Source organism: Trichoderma evansii (genome assembly GCF_050947405.1).
Source record: "Trichoderma evansii strain SZMC 28006 chromosome Unknown GGI43scaffold_1, whole genome shotgun sequence".
In the NCBI taxonomy this organism is placed as follows: Eukaryota; Fungi; Ascomycota; class Sordariomycetes; order Hypocreales; family Hypocreaceae; genus Trichoderma; species Trichoderma evansii.
In genome coordinates this window covers 1,134,727-1,151,399 of record NW_028145205.1, presented here as the reverse complement: position 1 = coordinate 1,151,399, position 16,673 = coordinate 1,134,727, and the positions used below count along the sequence as shown (strand labels likewise).

Below are 16,673 nucleotides of genomic sequence, written 5' to 3'. Positions count from 1 at the left end.
CCAATTTCCAGCTGATTGTGGGTCTTCCAGGCGGCTGCAATCGGATCGGCGAATCTTTCCTCCTATCCACATCTGGCCCCTTCCAAGCTCCTAGGAATGACGAGACATGGGGATCCGCGAACAGCTTGTGACCAGACAATTTGACGATTGCTTTCCTTTTAGCTGAATAGCTATAATACCAAGTCGCCAAGATGGTAAGTAACTGCGCCGAGTCGCGTGTGCTCTCATAGAAGTGAGCTTTAGTTGCTAACATGGCATCAATCTAGTCTGCGCTTTTCAACTTCAGGTCCCTCCTGCTCGTCATCTTGCTGCTGATTTGCACAAGTGCCTATGTACACCATTTCACTCCGGGTATCATGGACCGAAACAAGAACGGGTACGCAAAAGCCCACTATATTTACACGAGCTATATCCCGTCCAAAGGCTAACAATTGACTTATAGAGTCATGGGTATCTTCTGGAAATGCGCAAGGATAGGAGAGCGACTGAGTCCATATATAAGTATATGCTGTGTCATCATGGCCGTACGTACACTCTCACAGGCCCTCTTCTCTTTCACAAAGAGTACTAGAACAGAATACTAATATAAAGACCCTAGATTTCCATCCTGCTCAGCTAAACCACTACAATCTACAAACTATCAAAAGAAAAGATACCAGCCGAAACCTTGTATTTGGACACCTATTAGAGAAACCACACACCTTTCGGAGTTTCAGGCGAATGGACGCAGCTTGTGCAGAAAGGCCACTTATACGATTAATTCGATAGACACACAAACGTCACACCTCCAGGGGAAAGGGAGAATTTGATGAAGGAGATACCACAACCACGGTCCCTAGCGAATAGGTTCGATGATGCCGCGTCATTAGCTGAGGATATACCTCAAGATCATCCTAGCTAGGCATCCAGAGAGCCATGTTGCGCTCACTATCTGCATCATTCACGAAGCATAAGCTCTGTTTGATGCGCCAGCACTAGGAAGGACATTCCATTGCATAGTCTACATGGCGAAACATGCCACTTCCTATATCGCCACAAAAGACAAATACACATCATTGTCTGACCATGTGTCCTTACCATAGCATGCTAATTGCAAAATAAATGAGATAGTTTTTTTCAAGACACCCAACTCTATTCCGTGCCATATGGTTTTGAAGCTTTCCACTAGAATTTTTACGTCGTCGCGCGGGCGTTCAGATCAATAGTGCCTCTGACACACACACGCGCGCAAATAAGCAAAACAAGATAAACAGATACGAAAAGTTGATATATAGACAGTCTTCTTTCTATTTTTATTTTTGCTTCCCTCCCTTTATGCACGCGTTGCGTCGGATTAGCTAACGTAGGATTCAAGTAGAGCAATATTGAAGTCAAATTACGCATTTTAGTATGATGAAATATAACTTTAACAGCACCCTGTCAATGCAGCCTCAGTGACATTACGCTTACCCCAGAAAAAGTATCATCCCAAAAGGACAAGGGAAAAGAGAAAAGTTACCTGAATACGAGGCCTCCATTCCAATAACAACGCATTTCACTCTCCAAAGCCGATAATCTTGTCAGGACAGCCTATTACGACTCTAACCTAAAAGTTGACCGAATACCGTATAGTCAAATGTTACAAGAGTTAGATAGGGTCGCAATCAAGCTTAGTTAGCAAGGTAGCATCAAGGCAGCCGCGCTTATACAAGGTAGCATTTGCATACTCCGCATTGTGTTTATGAAAGCCTCAATCTCTCTTTCTCGGCCATCCTTGTCTCATATAGAGTGCTAAAGTCTCTTGTACCTTGCTCACCGACAAATACTATACGATGCCCCCCCTTGACGTCAGTGGCATGACTTGGCTAGGGACTTAATTCTTCGAAAGTGGAAAGGAAGCATTCCAGAAGGTCATTTCCGAGATCCTCGATGCAGTAGAGCCTGACTAAAAAGTAACCAGGGTTCGTTTGTTTGTCCCTAGTTGTATGGGCTGCTGAAAAAAGTTCACCGGAAAAGCTTCCAGCAGATAGAGGAAGCTTGAGCTAAGGAAACCCTGCTCGTCGCCATCAGGTATGTCGAGTTTTAATTCAAAACCTGAACAAGTGATATAATAAAAGAGGGCGATTTGAGGCTCTATCGCTGCTTCGCGAACCCGCGTGGACAATCAAAGTCCTTTTTCTCAGCTCGCTTTGCCTTCTCTTCCTGTCTCCATTTTCCCTGCTGTATGCTTCGCTGGCTGGCGCTCCTTTTCTTGGCCAAATACGACTCCACCGCCTCGGTGTCTTCGGACGAGTCGCAGTCGCCTGCAGAAGCGAGGCTTGTCAGCTGGATTGTCACTTTTTCTCTTTAGACTTACGTGCCGAATACCTATATGCGATTGAGCGCGATGCTGAGCCCGAATGGCGGTGGAACCCAATGAATGGGCGGGGGCTGGTTTATTTTGCTCTCTTGGCCCAAACAGCCACTGCGGCAGGTCCATTGCCTCGCTTAGTTCGGCTGAGTTAGCATCTCTCTCTTTTCACTAATTGCCTCGCTCATTCTTCTTAATCAGCGCCACTAGCATGAAACCTTTCCTTCATCTTCTCGTTTTCCTTTGGGCGCTGAGTGGAGTGGAAACAATCGTTGCGTTATGCATCGGTCGTTATCATGCTAGCGGGATCGGCACGGCCATCAGCCCCATCGCCAGAAGCAGCGGTAGTATCAAAAGAGCAAACGCGGCTCAGTCTGGCGTCTTCGTGAGTCAGCTACTTGCACATTGTTCTGACTAGGAAGACGGCGTCCTTTATACCTCCTTCCCGCTTCGAAGAAGCCACAGCTCTTCTGGCGTTAGAGTTGGGTCTCCTTTTAAAGCGAGAGAGGAAAAACAGGAGAAGCGGAACTGAGGTGGAGCATTGGAAGAGACTATCCAGGAATCTGCATGCATGTCATTGCGTATCGTCGCTCGGTGCTGACTGTATTCTGTACTTTCGTACCGGCATCCCGATATCTTTTGATCTATGTAGGACACAAGGATAGCATCCCCATGTCTCGGCCTTTACCCGTTGGCTCTGCCCCGTACGAAGTGCAAAGTAGAAGTACTAGTAGCTGATAGGCAATCTTCTAGGCCGCGTTGGAAGCTTCTCTGGTCCCTGTCCATGGTCCAGGGACGACATCTAGTCCAAATAGGTTGATTAACTAGAACAAGGCACATATACGGAGTGCATGGATCTGCTCAGTACAGACATTTAGCCATGATGGATCAAGGAACCACGAGCACTTAACCGTTTATCCTCCTGCTCTAGACAGCTAGAACATGTTCGCGTACGAACTAGATGTTGATTCTCAGGGTCTCGGTACCATGTGCCGTTGACCCTCCTACTTCATTAAGAGCGGAGGCGAAAACGGGTCTCGTCTCTATGATCTGGCTTCTGGTTAGGGCTCGAGTGGCAAGCTCAGGCACTCCCGCATATTGCCGGTGAATGTGCTCCGTACGAGCACATCTTGTTGGATAGCATCCCGATCATGCCATGGCGATCGGCACGCCGATTTCGCCCCGTACCAACAGGGCTTATTTCATCCTAACCTCTTCCGAGACCCAACGCATTACCGATGTTATATGTCCTTCGTACCGGAACTGCCTTGCTTCACCGCTAGCGTCCTGGAGAAGATGATTGCTTTGTATATGGATAGACCTGTGAATATCTGGAGACTTGCAGTGTATCGGGCTGCCCGTACTATTGCTATAAACAGAACACCACGTCAGTGAGCTCCATCTATCTCATGCACGTAGAAAGAAAAGGCCTTCTAAACTTGATCTTAGAGCTGCTAAACATTCCCTCAGTTAGAGCTGCCTGGGAGGTTTGGACAATGACTCTGACATGCTCAAGCATAAAGCCAAGTAATCAATCTATCAGCTACCCATTCATTTTAGTGTAGACGAGATATCTCTCCAGAGAGAAGCCATTTCTGGCGTCCCGGATGCTGACTAGGCTTAGGTAGGCTTTGTACTCCGTGTGCCTCGGAGATGGGAAAACGCGCGTCAGAGAGTAGAAAGCTGTGGCGGCGAAGCTCGCTCCACCTCCCGTCTGGGAATATTTCCAGAAGGAAAAGGGGAACGAAAATCATAACGCCACTGGTTAAAAATTTTTAAAAAGCGCGCCCGTTATTATTAGGGACTTGACTCATTGCCATAGCTTCTAATGGTAACGATTCAGAAGTTGTTGAAAACCACGGGAAATAGCGTCTCTGCTTGGCAATGCATAACTGGTATGTTCCGTCTTGTCCATCCTGGAAGCTTCGGTAAGATGCAGCCACGGGCTACCCGTCTCTGAATTTTCCCGCGTTCTCGGACCCTGGGAAGGTCGTTGGACAGTGAGGGACAAAAAAAAAAAAAAGAGATCGAGTTCGACAGGGTTCAGCATGTAGTCTGTATGACCGTGGCGTTAAGGTGCAAGTGCCAGCCAACCTCCCGAGTCGAACGTCGTTCGCCGTCAAACAGGCCGAGCGCCGCTAAGATGCTGTGACCCGAAATAGTAGTATAAACCAGAGCTAAGTGCTAGCAGCAAATATGCCGGAAAATGGAATAGTGCTCTCAGACGACAGCAACGGGCAGAAGATGACGTGCTGCCATTTATCTCGGCGGCATCTCTCTCGTGAACAGGAGGAGTGATGCGAGATCGGTATTCGATACGTGAATAGGAGTAGTAGCTATGGCTCAATGGTTTACTGAGTGCCTCGTAGTAGTGGGATGCATGTTTATTCGAGTCTCTTGTTCTCCTTCCTCTTCTGATTCTCCCTCTTTTCTATTTTCAAAGTAAATGAAACTTGAGGGATGTAGTGGGAGAAAGAAAGAGGCCATTGATCGATTCGGCAAGAGATAGAGTTTCCGGCCTAAATGAATCAGATAAACCTTTGCCGTGCATTTTTGTCATATATCAGGTAAGAGAAAAAGGACGAGACGTAGCCTCAAAAGAGATCCTAGCTAATAGTAGCAGCGCATGCATGCAGCGTCATTCAGAAGGCTGTAACTTGAGACGAGTGTGGTGACATTGTCATGTAGCACAGGCACAACCAATTACTATGGAGTACGTTGTGGCAGACACAAACCGACGCTGTAAATGCTAAATACGGCAACTGCTTTTCCATTTCCGGCGCGATGCAGCAAAGGCGAACAAATAATTGGTTTGCCGGCCAGGGTATCATCCCGATGCCGTCTCCATAAGCAGTGGCTGTTGAAGATGGCTTCGGATCGTCATCAGTTTGTGGTAGTTACACAGCGCATGGAGGCGCATCTACGGGCCACCGGTGCTCATTGGTACGGCCAGCGGCAGATATGTATGTATTCTCTTGCCTTGTCCATTTCATCGAGATGGATACCATCCGCTCGAGGGGTCTTGGAGCACTTCTGATTCTGTTATCCCTGAACCCTCTTATTCCTTCACTCGCCATGGACGTCTAGTAGTCCGAAAGAACGACTGCTACAATACGTTTCGTGCTTGTCGTAAGTGGAAGTATGTGTTTGGTGGGGGGTCTATGTGAGCTGCTGTCATCTGCTTGAGTCACCTCACCTCGTTCGGGCCCCAAAGCCGTCAGATGGGTGGCCTTGGGAATGCCCGCTCTCGGGGAGCATGCTTTATGCTGGGTCATCCAGGACGAGTACTAGTATTGCATCGCACAATCACGGGACCCCCAGAGTGAGCTGTCGTTGGTGTGGTGCATCTACGGGCTATGCTGCTGGGTCCAAAAGCATGAGGTTGACGGATAGCAGAGTGACGACGGCTTGAGGCGCTATTCTCTAGCTTGCAGTTTGGTGTTACACGGCGCGTGCTGCATTGAATGTGTGGAGTGGTGAGAAAAGCCAATCCCCCCAATGGCTGCTGTGTAGACTCGCTGCTTAGTGGTTCTCCATGGCCATGAGCTAGCCACGAGCCACGACGACGCTGCAGCAACAACCAGACATGTGCTCGGATGGGTCAACGACAGCCCAACATGCTCCGTCTCGTCTTGGCCGTGGTGGCAGTCTGACAATGCCCCCGTGACCACCAAGTGGACTTTTGACTAGCCTCGTCTGCTCATCCATCTGCAGCAGCACCCAGTGGCCTTTTTTCTCTCTGCTAGTTACTTAAGGAGTGATAATGGTGCGCATATGCGTTTGTGCGTATGTAAATTTGGAATCGGCATGTCTGGAGTTTGTAGTCGGTAGCGGCGGCTGCGGCACCAGAAGAAGCGCTCAATCCGTCGTCAGGGCAATATCCGGACGAGTATTTTTCTTGGCCGAGCCAAGCCTGTATGCACGATGACGGATATCCAAGGGAGAAGGGCAGAGAAACATTGGAATCAGATGGTAATCAGACTGGCAGCATCGCATGTTTTGCTGCCGAGGAGTGAGTCAAGAAGGGGCGGGTAAATGGCAGGCCCGTAAGCACGCTGTGAGCATGTATCAGTACCGGCCAAAGTGGTACAGGCCACTCAGCGCAGCAGTAGCGACGACAGCACTGCATGCTAGCACCAAATTCGGCCCTCCATGCTTTGGTAAGTGCTAGGTAGGTAGCTGTCGATGAAGTCATGCTCCATCCCACCTAACTGCTATGCATCTCGAGCTTGTTGGCGAGCACAGCAACGACAAGGGAGATTGCTTGTAAACACCCTCTTTCCCTGTGGGCGAGGGGCGGCTGTGTCAGTTAGTAGCAAATAATGCCACTGTTCGTAAGCCCGAGTCAGCCAGAGAATCCAAACGGCGAGTCTGCATATGAGGGAGATTGAGATGGTGTCCTGGTGGGAAAGCAGAGGCCATGATACTCCAGGCGCATCGCCGGTGCGTTTCAAGCAAGCCTCGTTGAGGGTCGGTGTACCAGTAGCGGCGGCAGAAAAGGCGGGAGATGGCGGTACCGCGGCCATAGTAGCACTGCTACTACGATACGTTAGTACGGTGCGCATTGTTGTCGGTGAGGCCCGAAATGGAGGGGCAGACGGAATTGGAAGTGCGCCTCGTCGCAATGCGAAGCCGCGGTTGCGCTCTGGGCGCTGCTGGATGCACTGGCGCCGGCCGCTGCTCCGGTCGCTGGAGAAGCCGGCGCCAAAGAATCGAACCCGCTTGGTTGCGGACAAAGGAAGTCGGTTCAGGCCTTCGGATTCTCGAGTTTAGCCTTTTTCTTTGTTGGTTGGGCAGGCCTGCTGCGGGCGGTACATGGGCCATGTACCATATCCGGGGTCTTGGGAAAGCAAAAGAACTGGAACTCGTTGCCGCATCGCCCCTAGCGAGGCCGAATCTCGTGCCTGGATTTCGGGGAGTTTAGAGGCGACACTACGCCATGCTAGTGGGGGGCCTCGCTGGGCTCTAGTAGGGGACGGAGCACGGAGGGCCTAGCCTCCGTTTTAGACGTGGCCCGTGCTAAATGAAGGTCCTGCTAGCATTAAGGTACGGATTTCGCGCCATGGCCCTCCACACGCGCTAGGCCGGCAGCACTTTAGCTGTCGTGGTATTGAGATACGGAGTTGGGCTAGTGCCTGGCAGCCAGAGCCAGCATAATATTGCCTTGCCACCATCTCTCCAACACAGCTGGCTGCTAATCTTGCTACAGTAATACACTACAGTATTCACCTCACCTCAGCCTTAATACAGCAGGCCTCAGGTGTGCCAGCTACACCCTGGCGCGGGCAAAACGCACTAAGCCTGGCCGCTGCGACCCTATCACCACCTCCTGCTTTGCACTTTGATGAGCTCGATTCCAGACGGGGAGCGACAGACCACCTGTCATATCCCACCTTCACTTTCCGGCGGTAGCGCAGATGGGCCGCAGAGGAGCTGGTGGGACGCGGATTGGCGGCTCTCTCACCTCGTCTCGTCTCGTCTCGTCTCGTCTGCATTGCCCTTTTCGATGCGGGTGACTGACTTCGAAGCCGCCCACCCCCTATGCGACCTCGTCCGCCAGCCTTGATTGACGACCAACTAGCCTAAACAGCGGATGCGTCTCCCACCAACTTCATGCCTGTCGTGTGGTACTACTACTCCCTAATTATAGACAGGTATTTGTTTCGTTTGTTTGTTATTTTTCTCGCCGATCTAGCTCGCATTGTTCTTTGCCGTTAATTAACCCTGGCAGCTAACAAACGAGCTTCAAAGGCTCGGTGCATCGGGTCATGAAAGGGATCGAAAGCGCCTCCGCCCTGACAATGGTATTTGACTCGACAAAGCCATCTCACGCTGCTCCTATCAAGTCCGTCCTTTATCTAATGGCATGACTTGGCACCGAGGCTTCTGCTCTTCGTACCGTTTGAAACTGCTCTCCAGTTTTCTTTTTCCTCTTCTTTTTTTTTTTTCGCCTCTGAGACGCTTTTAGCGCTGGCGGCGGCTTTTTCTTCTTCTTTCGTATGGGGTACTGAGTACCGGTACCAGCTGTCTGGTGCGTCGTCAAGTGGGCAGGGGTCCTCTCCAACTCCAAGGGAGCCATCCAATTGGCGGTACCCCCTGGAGCATGTCTCGTCTAGGCAAGCAGAGCCAGCTGTATTGTTGCCCAAGTGCCGCCTGTCTCCAAGCGAGCAAACGGAGCGAAATGGCAGATTACGGAGCACATCTACTGCTACATGTATGTGTGCAGGTATGCGTTGGACCTTATTCCATGCCTATCGGGCCAGATGACCTGCGGCCAGCTTAATTCAACCATTGCATTTGCGCCCCTTTCCCTTTATCAATATCTTTTTGATCTTCGATATTTAGAATCGAGGGCGGAAAGTAGGAAGCGAGGCGATGCAAAAAGAATAGTCGCATTACGGGCTTGATCTTTGCCACGGAATACTCAAAGGGATGTTCCGTTTAAAGGGACCATCGCATCGCTAAACAATTTAAGACCCGTGCTAAAATTATGGACGGCGTACGGTACGGAGTAGCATTAACCTCATCCACTACTGACATCTTATCGAACGTGTCATCCCACACTACCGGGGGCTACCCTGTTAGCCTGGTTGTTTGCCGTGCTCTTTCTTTTTTCAGCGGCCAGCCGCGCCAAAGGCAACACTACCCATACCAGCATGGTCAGCCGGGGGCAAAGAGCCATATTGGATTGGACGTGCAGCGCAGCTCTTCGCCATTTTGACTGGAGAACGGCAGTGGCTCGTTGGTTGGTCGGGATTAGATGGCAAATGAAGCGGAGATATACCGGCAACAATGCTTGCACGATTACTCAGAGGCCGAGGGAAAGTTAATTGGAGATTACAAAGGAAAAGAAAGAAGAAAAAAGAAAAGAAAAAAACTTTTCCGCGCTCTAGCTCGGTCAGTGGCGCTGGTATGTGGTCCTCTGGCTGCGTGACAGGCTGTCATGTTGCGCCGCTGAGGTACTACCACCACCACCACTGGCACATACATGGGCGTTTCTAGCGGCAGCAGTGCTAGGACCGGACCTTTTGCACTGGGCTCTGAGTTTGTCCATGGCTGCAGACAAACATTGGGCTTTTGTTGGGATAAGGCCGCATTGTAACTGGAATGGCCCAATACGAGGACTCGTCCGCCACCACGGCTGGCCATGTGGATTGGGATGGGACGGGGGTGACTCGCCGCTGAATACGTCCTACATGCTATTTTCCACTACTGCGACTGCTTGGCTGTGTATGTGGACTCGCGCCGTGTTTGCACAGCAGAGTTGATCCTCTTTATTAATAAGAAACCAGCCGAGTTGCGGTGCGTGTGGCCCCCCTTCTCGTCTTGAGAAGGCATCTCATGCCTAGGCGCTGCAGGGCATTGAGCAGACGTGGCAAGGCGAAGACGACTAATGGGCGGCATAATACGACGGTGATGAGATAAAACATACGACGGATGAGATGCTACATAGATTGGACGGGAGATTTCACCTCGGCCGTTTCACACTGTTGTTTTCTTCGCCTTTTGCTGCCGCCATTGGCCATTGGCCTTTAGCCTCCCTTCCAAACGCCTTCCATCTCCTTAGTCATGACTCTCCCCTTTGCCTCTTGCTCTCCGCCCTTTGTGTGTTTGGCTCGCAGCAGAGGCCAATGCAAGGGCTGGTCGCTACGGCGAGCCAAAGGCAAAGTTACGGTGTATCCACAGCCAAGGTGTGAGCGAGCGTGAGCGTGAGCATGCCAGCAGCCGCACAGTGTGGTGTCCCAAAAGGGCCTCCGTCTTCCCCCACGCCATCTTCATCTTAGACCTGGCTAGCTAGTGCTTTGTGGTGGTCTGAAGCCAGTGCTGCACGAGGCGTGTAAGTACCATGACCTTCTCCGAATCTTTGTCATCCCTCCCCCCCTGCGTTTTTGTGGTGGCTTGGGGTGAACCAGCGAGTACAGTACAGTATGTCGCCCCCCTCCAGCCGGCAGCCCCAGCGCCGTGGTGTTGATGGCTGGCTCTGTTTGGCCTCGTCCCAAGTGCAAGCCCAGTCTATGCGTGGTCAGATTGGATTGCGACAGCGCCGATAGCGCCTTGGGCGCCCTGCCTGGAGATGCGATGGTGCCGCCATATGTACCCACCCCATCCATTCATCCTCTTCCTTACTGCACTGTGATTTTTTTTTTTTTTTTTTGGCTACTCATGAGTGAGGCCTAAGATGTAGCGCCACCACCACCACCACCACCACTGTGTACCTCCCTTTCAACCAAGCCTGTAACCACAAGCGCTGCTAAAGCAAAGTACCCACGACCCCTAGTGGTGTACTCGGTCAACACAGCAGAGCCTTCGAGGGCGTTCTCGAGCCTGTTGCTCCCTCCAACCCTCCCTCGGCGCTGCACCGGAGAGGCCCTTGTACTGGTACCTGCCGCCCGTATATGCACGGGGTTACTTCGTCCTTCCAGCGGCTTGTTGTGCGCTGCTGGATCAGCGTCATGGTCCCTACCGCCAGTGCCCTGGCTGCAGCGCTGCGTGCTGGCGCGGGTACCCGCTACCTCGCTGTCCCCGGCCCCAGCACCGCATTGCCACGCACTGCAGCGCCAGCGTTTGGGCGCCCACCGCCGGGCCTGCGGTACCGCTACTTCAGGCACACCTAAGATTGCAGTCCTCCCTCGCTGGAGCGCTAGCCCTTCAGGAGGTCTCTCGGGCTTGCATGCGCGGGTGCTGGGTGACCTGGTGGCCAGGTATCGGTACCAGTCTCCCCCATACCTCCGGATCCTGGGATGCATGTACATGTAGATGGCCCTGCCATCCTCGTGCCATCTCCGTTTCCCAGGGTCCCGTCTTTCCGCTCCTTTTTTTCCTTTTCTTTTTGCAGCATGGCTTTCCTTTTCCACTAGCCAGACGCCTCCTACTTCAACTTGACTAATTGTCCTGCTTTTTCTCGTTTTCTTTTTCTTTCTCTTTTCTACTCTCTTCTCCCCCCCCGTCCCATCTTCTTCCCATCTTCTCATCCTTTGCATCTTCCACCTCACATCTCTCTTTTTGTGGTGCTTACACCTATCCTTCACTTCGCGTGCTTCACCTTGGCTACTACTTTCCGCCATTGTGCTCTTACGATCGTGTCTTGTTAGCGAGAATTGCCTACGAGCAGACTGTCTTGGAACTGAGCTGGATCGACAATTTATAGAATCAAAGAATAAGGAATAAAGGAAACCGAGCGTCCTGGGCTACCTTGAATCGCAACGCCCATACCCCGTCTTATACACCAAGTACGTATACACACCATCCACAGCAACAAAGCAATACCCGGTCCCAACTCTTGGCTATTACCATCTCCGGCACTTGGACTTGAACTACGCCCCACAGATTGAAAGGGGATCTCTCTTCTCTCTTTGTGAACTTGTTCGACACACATAGAGCCGGGGTCTGGTAACCTTGAGCAGCCGGTTATATCTGCTGCTAACCGCTTCATTCCATTGGAGCGGTTACACCCTTTTTTAGATGCTCTGCGAAAACATAGCACAGGTTTAAAAAAGAAGAAGGCTAACCATCAGCTTTAAACAGTCGAGGAATACACTCATTCATTGTCCTCTTACCTTATCGGGCGAAGCTACCGAACAAGAAGCGGCTTCATCCACACTACGCTGATACTTGCAGCAACGGAAACCAGAGCATTTTCGAGCATTGACGCATATATAAGAGAGAGCGATTCTTTTCCACTCGTCTTTTAAGAAGGCATACAAGTTTTACAACAGCTAGATCTTTTTTTTTTCTATATCAAAATGGTACCGGAACAAGAAACTGGAGGATCGATAGAGCGATCCCGGAGACAGCTCTCTACATCAGCCCCCTGCCCGACCAACAACGAAGCAGAGCCCATAAAAGAATCCGAGGTACCTGCACCAACCCAAGAGGAGGCGGCGCAGGAGATTACACAGTCATCACAAGTCTCGCCTCGACAGTGTGAGGCCGAGCCTCGTGCCTCAGCGCCTGCATCTGCCCCTCTGACCCGCAATCCTTCGTCCGACTCTGCCATCTCTGTAGGCGTCGGCTCATCTTCTCCCACCCCAGAGCCCAGCCTTCCATCATCCCACCACACACAGCGTCTTGAGCCACCAGTCACAAAACTTACATTGAGCGAGCTCGATGTCGCCAAAATCATTCACAACCCCAAGCTGCGCCACGACATCAACTTCGACCCTGAGCTCCACTTCCGCCCCAACATCGATGGTGAAAAGGGCCGGAGAAAGCATGAAAAGGCAAACCAGTTTTGGAGGGCGCTGAAACAGGAGCTGTCAGAGTTCATCATCGACAGACCTACATTTATTTACAAGCATGGCGAGAAAGATGACTGGACTCTGCCTGTCTTGCTCAACGCGGTCAAGGACATCATCCAGACACTGGTTCCCCAGCGAGACCGCCTCTTCCTGGATGAGGGCTTGGATGTGAAATTGCTCATGCGACAGTTCCACAAGGGCGTCGCCGACCTTGAGAAGCTTGCCCAATGGCTATCGAATGTGCTGAAATCACACTGCGCTCCCATGCGCGATGAGTGGGTTGATGCCATGTACAACCAGCTGAGCAATGGAAACAAGAACATGGACCTCGACGAGCTCGTCACCGGAATGCGAAGCCTGCTGAATGTCCTGGAAGCCATGAAGCTGGACGTCGCAAACCACCAGATTCGATGCCTGCGACCGGCATTGATCGAGGACACAATCCACTTTGAGCGGAAGTTTTTCCTGAAGAGGATGGAGTCGGGCAAGACTGACATCAGCATGTCAAGACAGTGGTATAAGGAGGCGGAGCAGGCATATGCCGAGAGCCGAATGCACCCATCACAGTCCTTTGGAGATATGGGTGTATTTTTCGAGGGCCTATCAAGACTTATGCTGCCCTCAGCCTGGGACGAACGACTGCCCACTACCTTTACCTTTGATGAGGAGCGACTGATGAAGCTTAGAGCCGATGTGCTGGACGCCATCAACCTGGAGGTGTGCATGCGTGTCTATGAAGACTTTGAGAGAATAGGACGTCGCACACCCGCAGCCCCATCATCTGACTGCTCTTCCCAGATGGACGACATGGACAGATTTGACTTCAACACTCCCCCGTCCATCTCTAGGCCGTCAAGCGTCGTCCACAGCGCGGCAGGATCTGCTTCTTCGTCTCCCAGATCTTCATTTGTGGTCCCTTCCTATGTCGCCCCCAAGCGTGACTCTCAGACCAAGGCTCGTGAGCTGTTCCAGACACTCGTTGCGCTGCTGCAGACTTCCCCGCAGGCAGGTCAACCCTCTGCACGATGGCAGATGATGGCTCCGTCAATGGCATTGCAAATCTTCCGCTTCGTCAACTTGCCGTCCACCACACTGCCTCATTTGGAGGCCAAGCTGGCTTCTGCCCTCAGCGACATCGACTCTCCTTACTACCGCGATGCTGAGGAAAGCTTCCTCAACCGCTTGATGGCCGACCTTGGCGCTCGTGTCCGGGAGTTCAAGGGCCTCTCTGGTGTTGCTCTGTTTTCAGTTGCGACTGGTGTTCGAGTCCCCAGCCGCCGACCCGCCACGGCAGACCGCGACACTGATGGTGTTTCACGAGAGGCCTTTGATGACGCAACTGTCGACGATATTGCAACTAGGCTGGCACACCTCGGTGTGCTGCACTGGCGTGTTTGGTCTCAGCTCGCGTACGCTGACGATGTCGATCAAATGACGGTTGATGATGACTCGATGCAAATCTAATTCCAAATCTCCTTTAAACGCATACACTATATATTTATCACAGCCTGTTGGAGCATTTCTTTTTCTGCAAAGCTTCCTTACTCTCTACTTTTTTGCATTAAAAAGACCTTCGACGCTTTCTACTATACTATAGACCGACTACACTGATTTTGTTTTAAACCCTTTTAACTCCTACCTAATTTTTTCGCATCTACTTCGCCATCTTAATCCTCCTCGTTTTGGATCGATTTCAACTCTTTATATTTACGAAAATGGCGTTTATTGGAATTTTGGAGAGGAATGGGGGCTTGGGTTCCAGATTTTGTTTACTATTACTTTTTATGTTTCGCTCGATACCAAAGAGGCTGTTTTTTGTCCATTATGATTTTCTTCTTCTATATATTGATTTCTGGAGATGGTTGGAACTTTTGCTTTTTTTTTTCTGCTGGCAACTTTATTAGAGTATCCTTATACTGTTTTTTTCCCTTTTTTCAATAGAGCGGTGGAAACTCCTCATAGAATGTGAGAGAGCAAGAGGATTAAGAAGGACTGAAGGGACTGAAGAAAGAAAATGATTTCTTCTGATATATGGGGATAAACTTTAATACAAAGATCGAGACTGCGAAAGTGTTAGATTAGTTTCTGAGATACTAGATCATATGATACATTTTTTGCATACCTAAACATGCTCCTGCCACTACCCTCATTTGAGTACTCTTCCGGAATTTTGTTTATGATAAAAAAGGTAAATATAAGAATCTCATATATATATAACCTGCAAATTTAGCTCGAGTTTCTGCTATCCAACTTGACACAGCACCTTGCTATAAAAAACAAATATTTTCGTAATAGTATTACCAAAAGCACGATTTCTTCCTCCAAAGATGAGACTTTTAACTCTCTTTACTTTTTCCTTTACAATAATCCCTGTTCTAGCGCAGAGTGGGAACTTTAGCAGCATCTGCCCTGCCCTAGACGATGGCAAGGCTCACGAAATCATTCCAGGATACTCGGTGAAGTATAAGTGCAACATTATTGGACCTCACAATGGGGGAACAATCCAGGCAGCCACCGCTATAGTATGTGCGCAGAAGTGCAAGGATACCAAAGGATGCACGAGCAGCTCATGGATATCAGGTGTGAACATTTGCTTTCTCGGCAATGGGCTAGGCTCGTCGACCCAGTATGCCAACGCGATCTTCATGGACCAAGCTCAGGATCCGCTTACGGAGTGCCAGAAGCAGGTTGCTAGTCAGGCTGCGAACTTGAAGAAGCAGGCTGATGATCAGGCCAACGCCTTAAGAAGCAGTCCGACGACCTTAAGAAACAGATTGCTGATCTTACAAAAGAGAACGACGACTTGAAGAAGAGGTTGGCAAATGGTACAGCACCTGCGCTACTACCTCTACCTATTACAAATGGTACAGCTCCTGCGTTACCTATTCCTATCGGTTCAAATGGTTCGCCTCTACCTACAGTTGGTCCGGTTGATTTGTGTAAGTTCAATATTTGCCCAATATGTTTACAAACTATAGCTTTTACTGACAGGTTCATCTTTCTTTTTCTGTCCATGGGCAAAAATGCGACAGCACCCAATGTAAGCAGCCCGCTCATCATCACCGAGGGCACTAAGAAATACCGCGTGTATTACCAGTTATGTACGAATACCTATAAACTGTTCTGGCATATATCAATCTTCTTCGTACAATTGTGCTAATTTGTCTTTTTAGCAAGCATCTCTGGCAACGGAAACGACCGAACCCTAACCAATATCCAAACTTCTGGCGAGTGTTTGCAAGCCTGCAACAAGGAAACTACATTTGCTTGCACCCAAATGGTTTACGATGGAAAATACAAGTACTGCTACTTGCGAAAGTCGGGAGAGAATGTTGTGCTACTATCTACTGGTGCTCTCGCGTGGATGGCTACTGCTCAGCTCTTGCTATAAGTAATATGGAAAGCAAAAATCCTCCTGGGATGATCTATAAGCAACTTCGGGCTACCTAAGTAGCTAGGTAGTATGCAATACACTTCTTTTGGATAATCTTAATATATATCAAGCAACCATAGAAAAGAACTGTGGCCTTCATGCATGTTGTATCCAGCGAGTCCTACACGTAACTTTAGTATCAAATGAGGAATGCTAAACACAAAATGTTTTCCAAAATAAAGACAGAAATGGTATAACTTGTCGCAGTTATCCGCATAAGCTGGCACGGATGCTAAGCCTGAAGATTGAATGAAAAAAATAAATCCTTATCATAATCGTTGTTGAACCAAGTTGGCGACACACTCATTTCGCCTCCTGCTGTAGTGGTATTCTCACTGTTAATTTATCTACTATCTAAGCACAAGGTATTTCTTACGTGTTGAAGAGAGATATGATTTCTTGTATTGTACAGAGATGAATCTTGATATAGGGTTTGAGACAGTTAAAGCATTAGACTCTAGTATCACATACTTTCTTGCACCACATACCCGATTACTCCCCCCTTAAACATTGTTTTACAATCGTACGATGTGTCAAAGTGAATATAAAAAGTCCAAAGTATATAAAGTGTCAATTCGCCGTTTATAAATAGCAAAGCAAACTTGACTATCATAATATATGAAGCAAGTATTTTACTCAAACCAAGTACGGAAAACTCCTTTTGATAGCTTTT

General features: G+C 49.7%; 4 protein-coding genes across 4 annotated transcripts; all 4 read left to right on the top strand.

Moving 5' to 3' along the window:
• Positions 1 to 76: 76 nt before the first annotated feature.
• On the top strand, positions 77 to 1,144 carry GGI43DRAFT_390125 (protein kish). Its single transcript, XM_083204284.1, has 4 exons — positions 77 to 194; positions 267 to 376; positions 443 to 524; positions 599 to 1,144. Exons 1-4 carry the CDS (start codon positions 192 to 194, stop codon positions 617 to 619), a joined length of 216 nt encoding a protein of 71 aa, XP_083066015.1. The 5' UTR covers positions 77 to 191; the 3' UTR covers positions 620 to 1,144.
• Positions 1,145 to 9,624: 8,480 nt separating this feature from the next.
• GGI43DRAFT_10750 (uncharacterized protein) lies at positions 9,625 to 10,072 on the top strand. The gene has a single exon (XM_083198862.1). It carries the CDS (start codon positions 9,772 to 9,774, stop codon positions 10,024 to 10,026), a length of 255 nt encoding a protein of 84 aa, XP_083066014.1. The 5' UTR covers positions 9,625 to 9,771; the 3' UTR covers positions 10,027 to 10,072.
• A 1,749-nt stretch (positions 10,073 to 11,821) lies between these two features.
• On the top strand, positions 11,822 to 14,171 carry GGI43DRAFT_10741 (T-complex protein 11-domain-containing protein). Its single transcript, XM_083198859.1, has one exon. The coding sequence runs from the start codon at positions 12,073 to 12,075 to the stop codon at positions 14,029 to 14,031; it is 1,959 nt and encodes a 652-aa protein (XP_083066013.1). The 5' UTR covers positions 11,822 to 12,072; the 3' UTR covers positions 14,032 to 14,171.
• A 723-nt stretch (positions 14,172 to 14,894) lies between these two features.
• Positions 14,895 to 16,054, top strand: GGI43DRAFT_427084 (uncharacterized protein; the record flags this gene model as incomplete). The annotated part of the gene is made up of 4 exons (XM_083208769.1): positions 14,895 to 15,318; positions 15,360 to 15,470; positions 15,546 to 15,668; positions 15,741 to 16,054. The coding sequence occupies 4 exons, from the start codon at positions 14,895 to 14,897 to the stop codon at positions 15,956 to 15,958; spliced, it is 876 nt and encodes a 291-aa protein (XP_083066012.1). The 3' UTR covers positions 15,959 to 16,054.
• Positions 16,055 to 16,673: the final 619 nt, after the last annotated feature.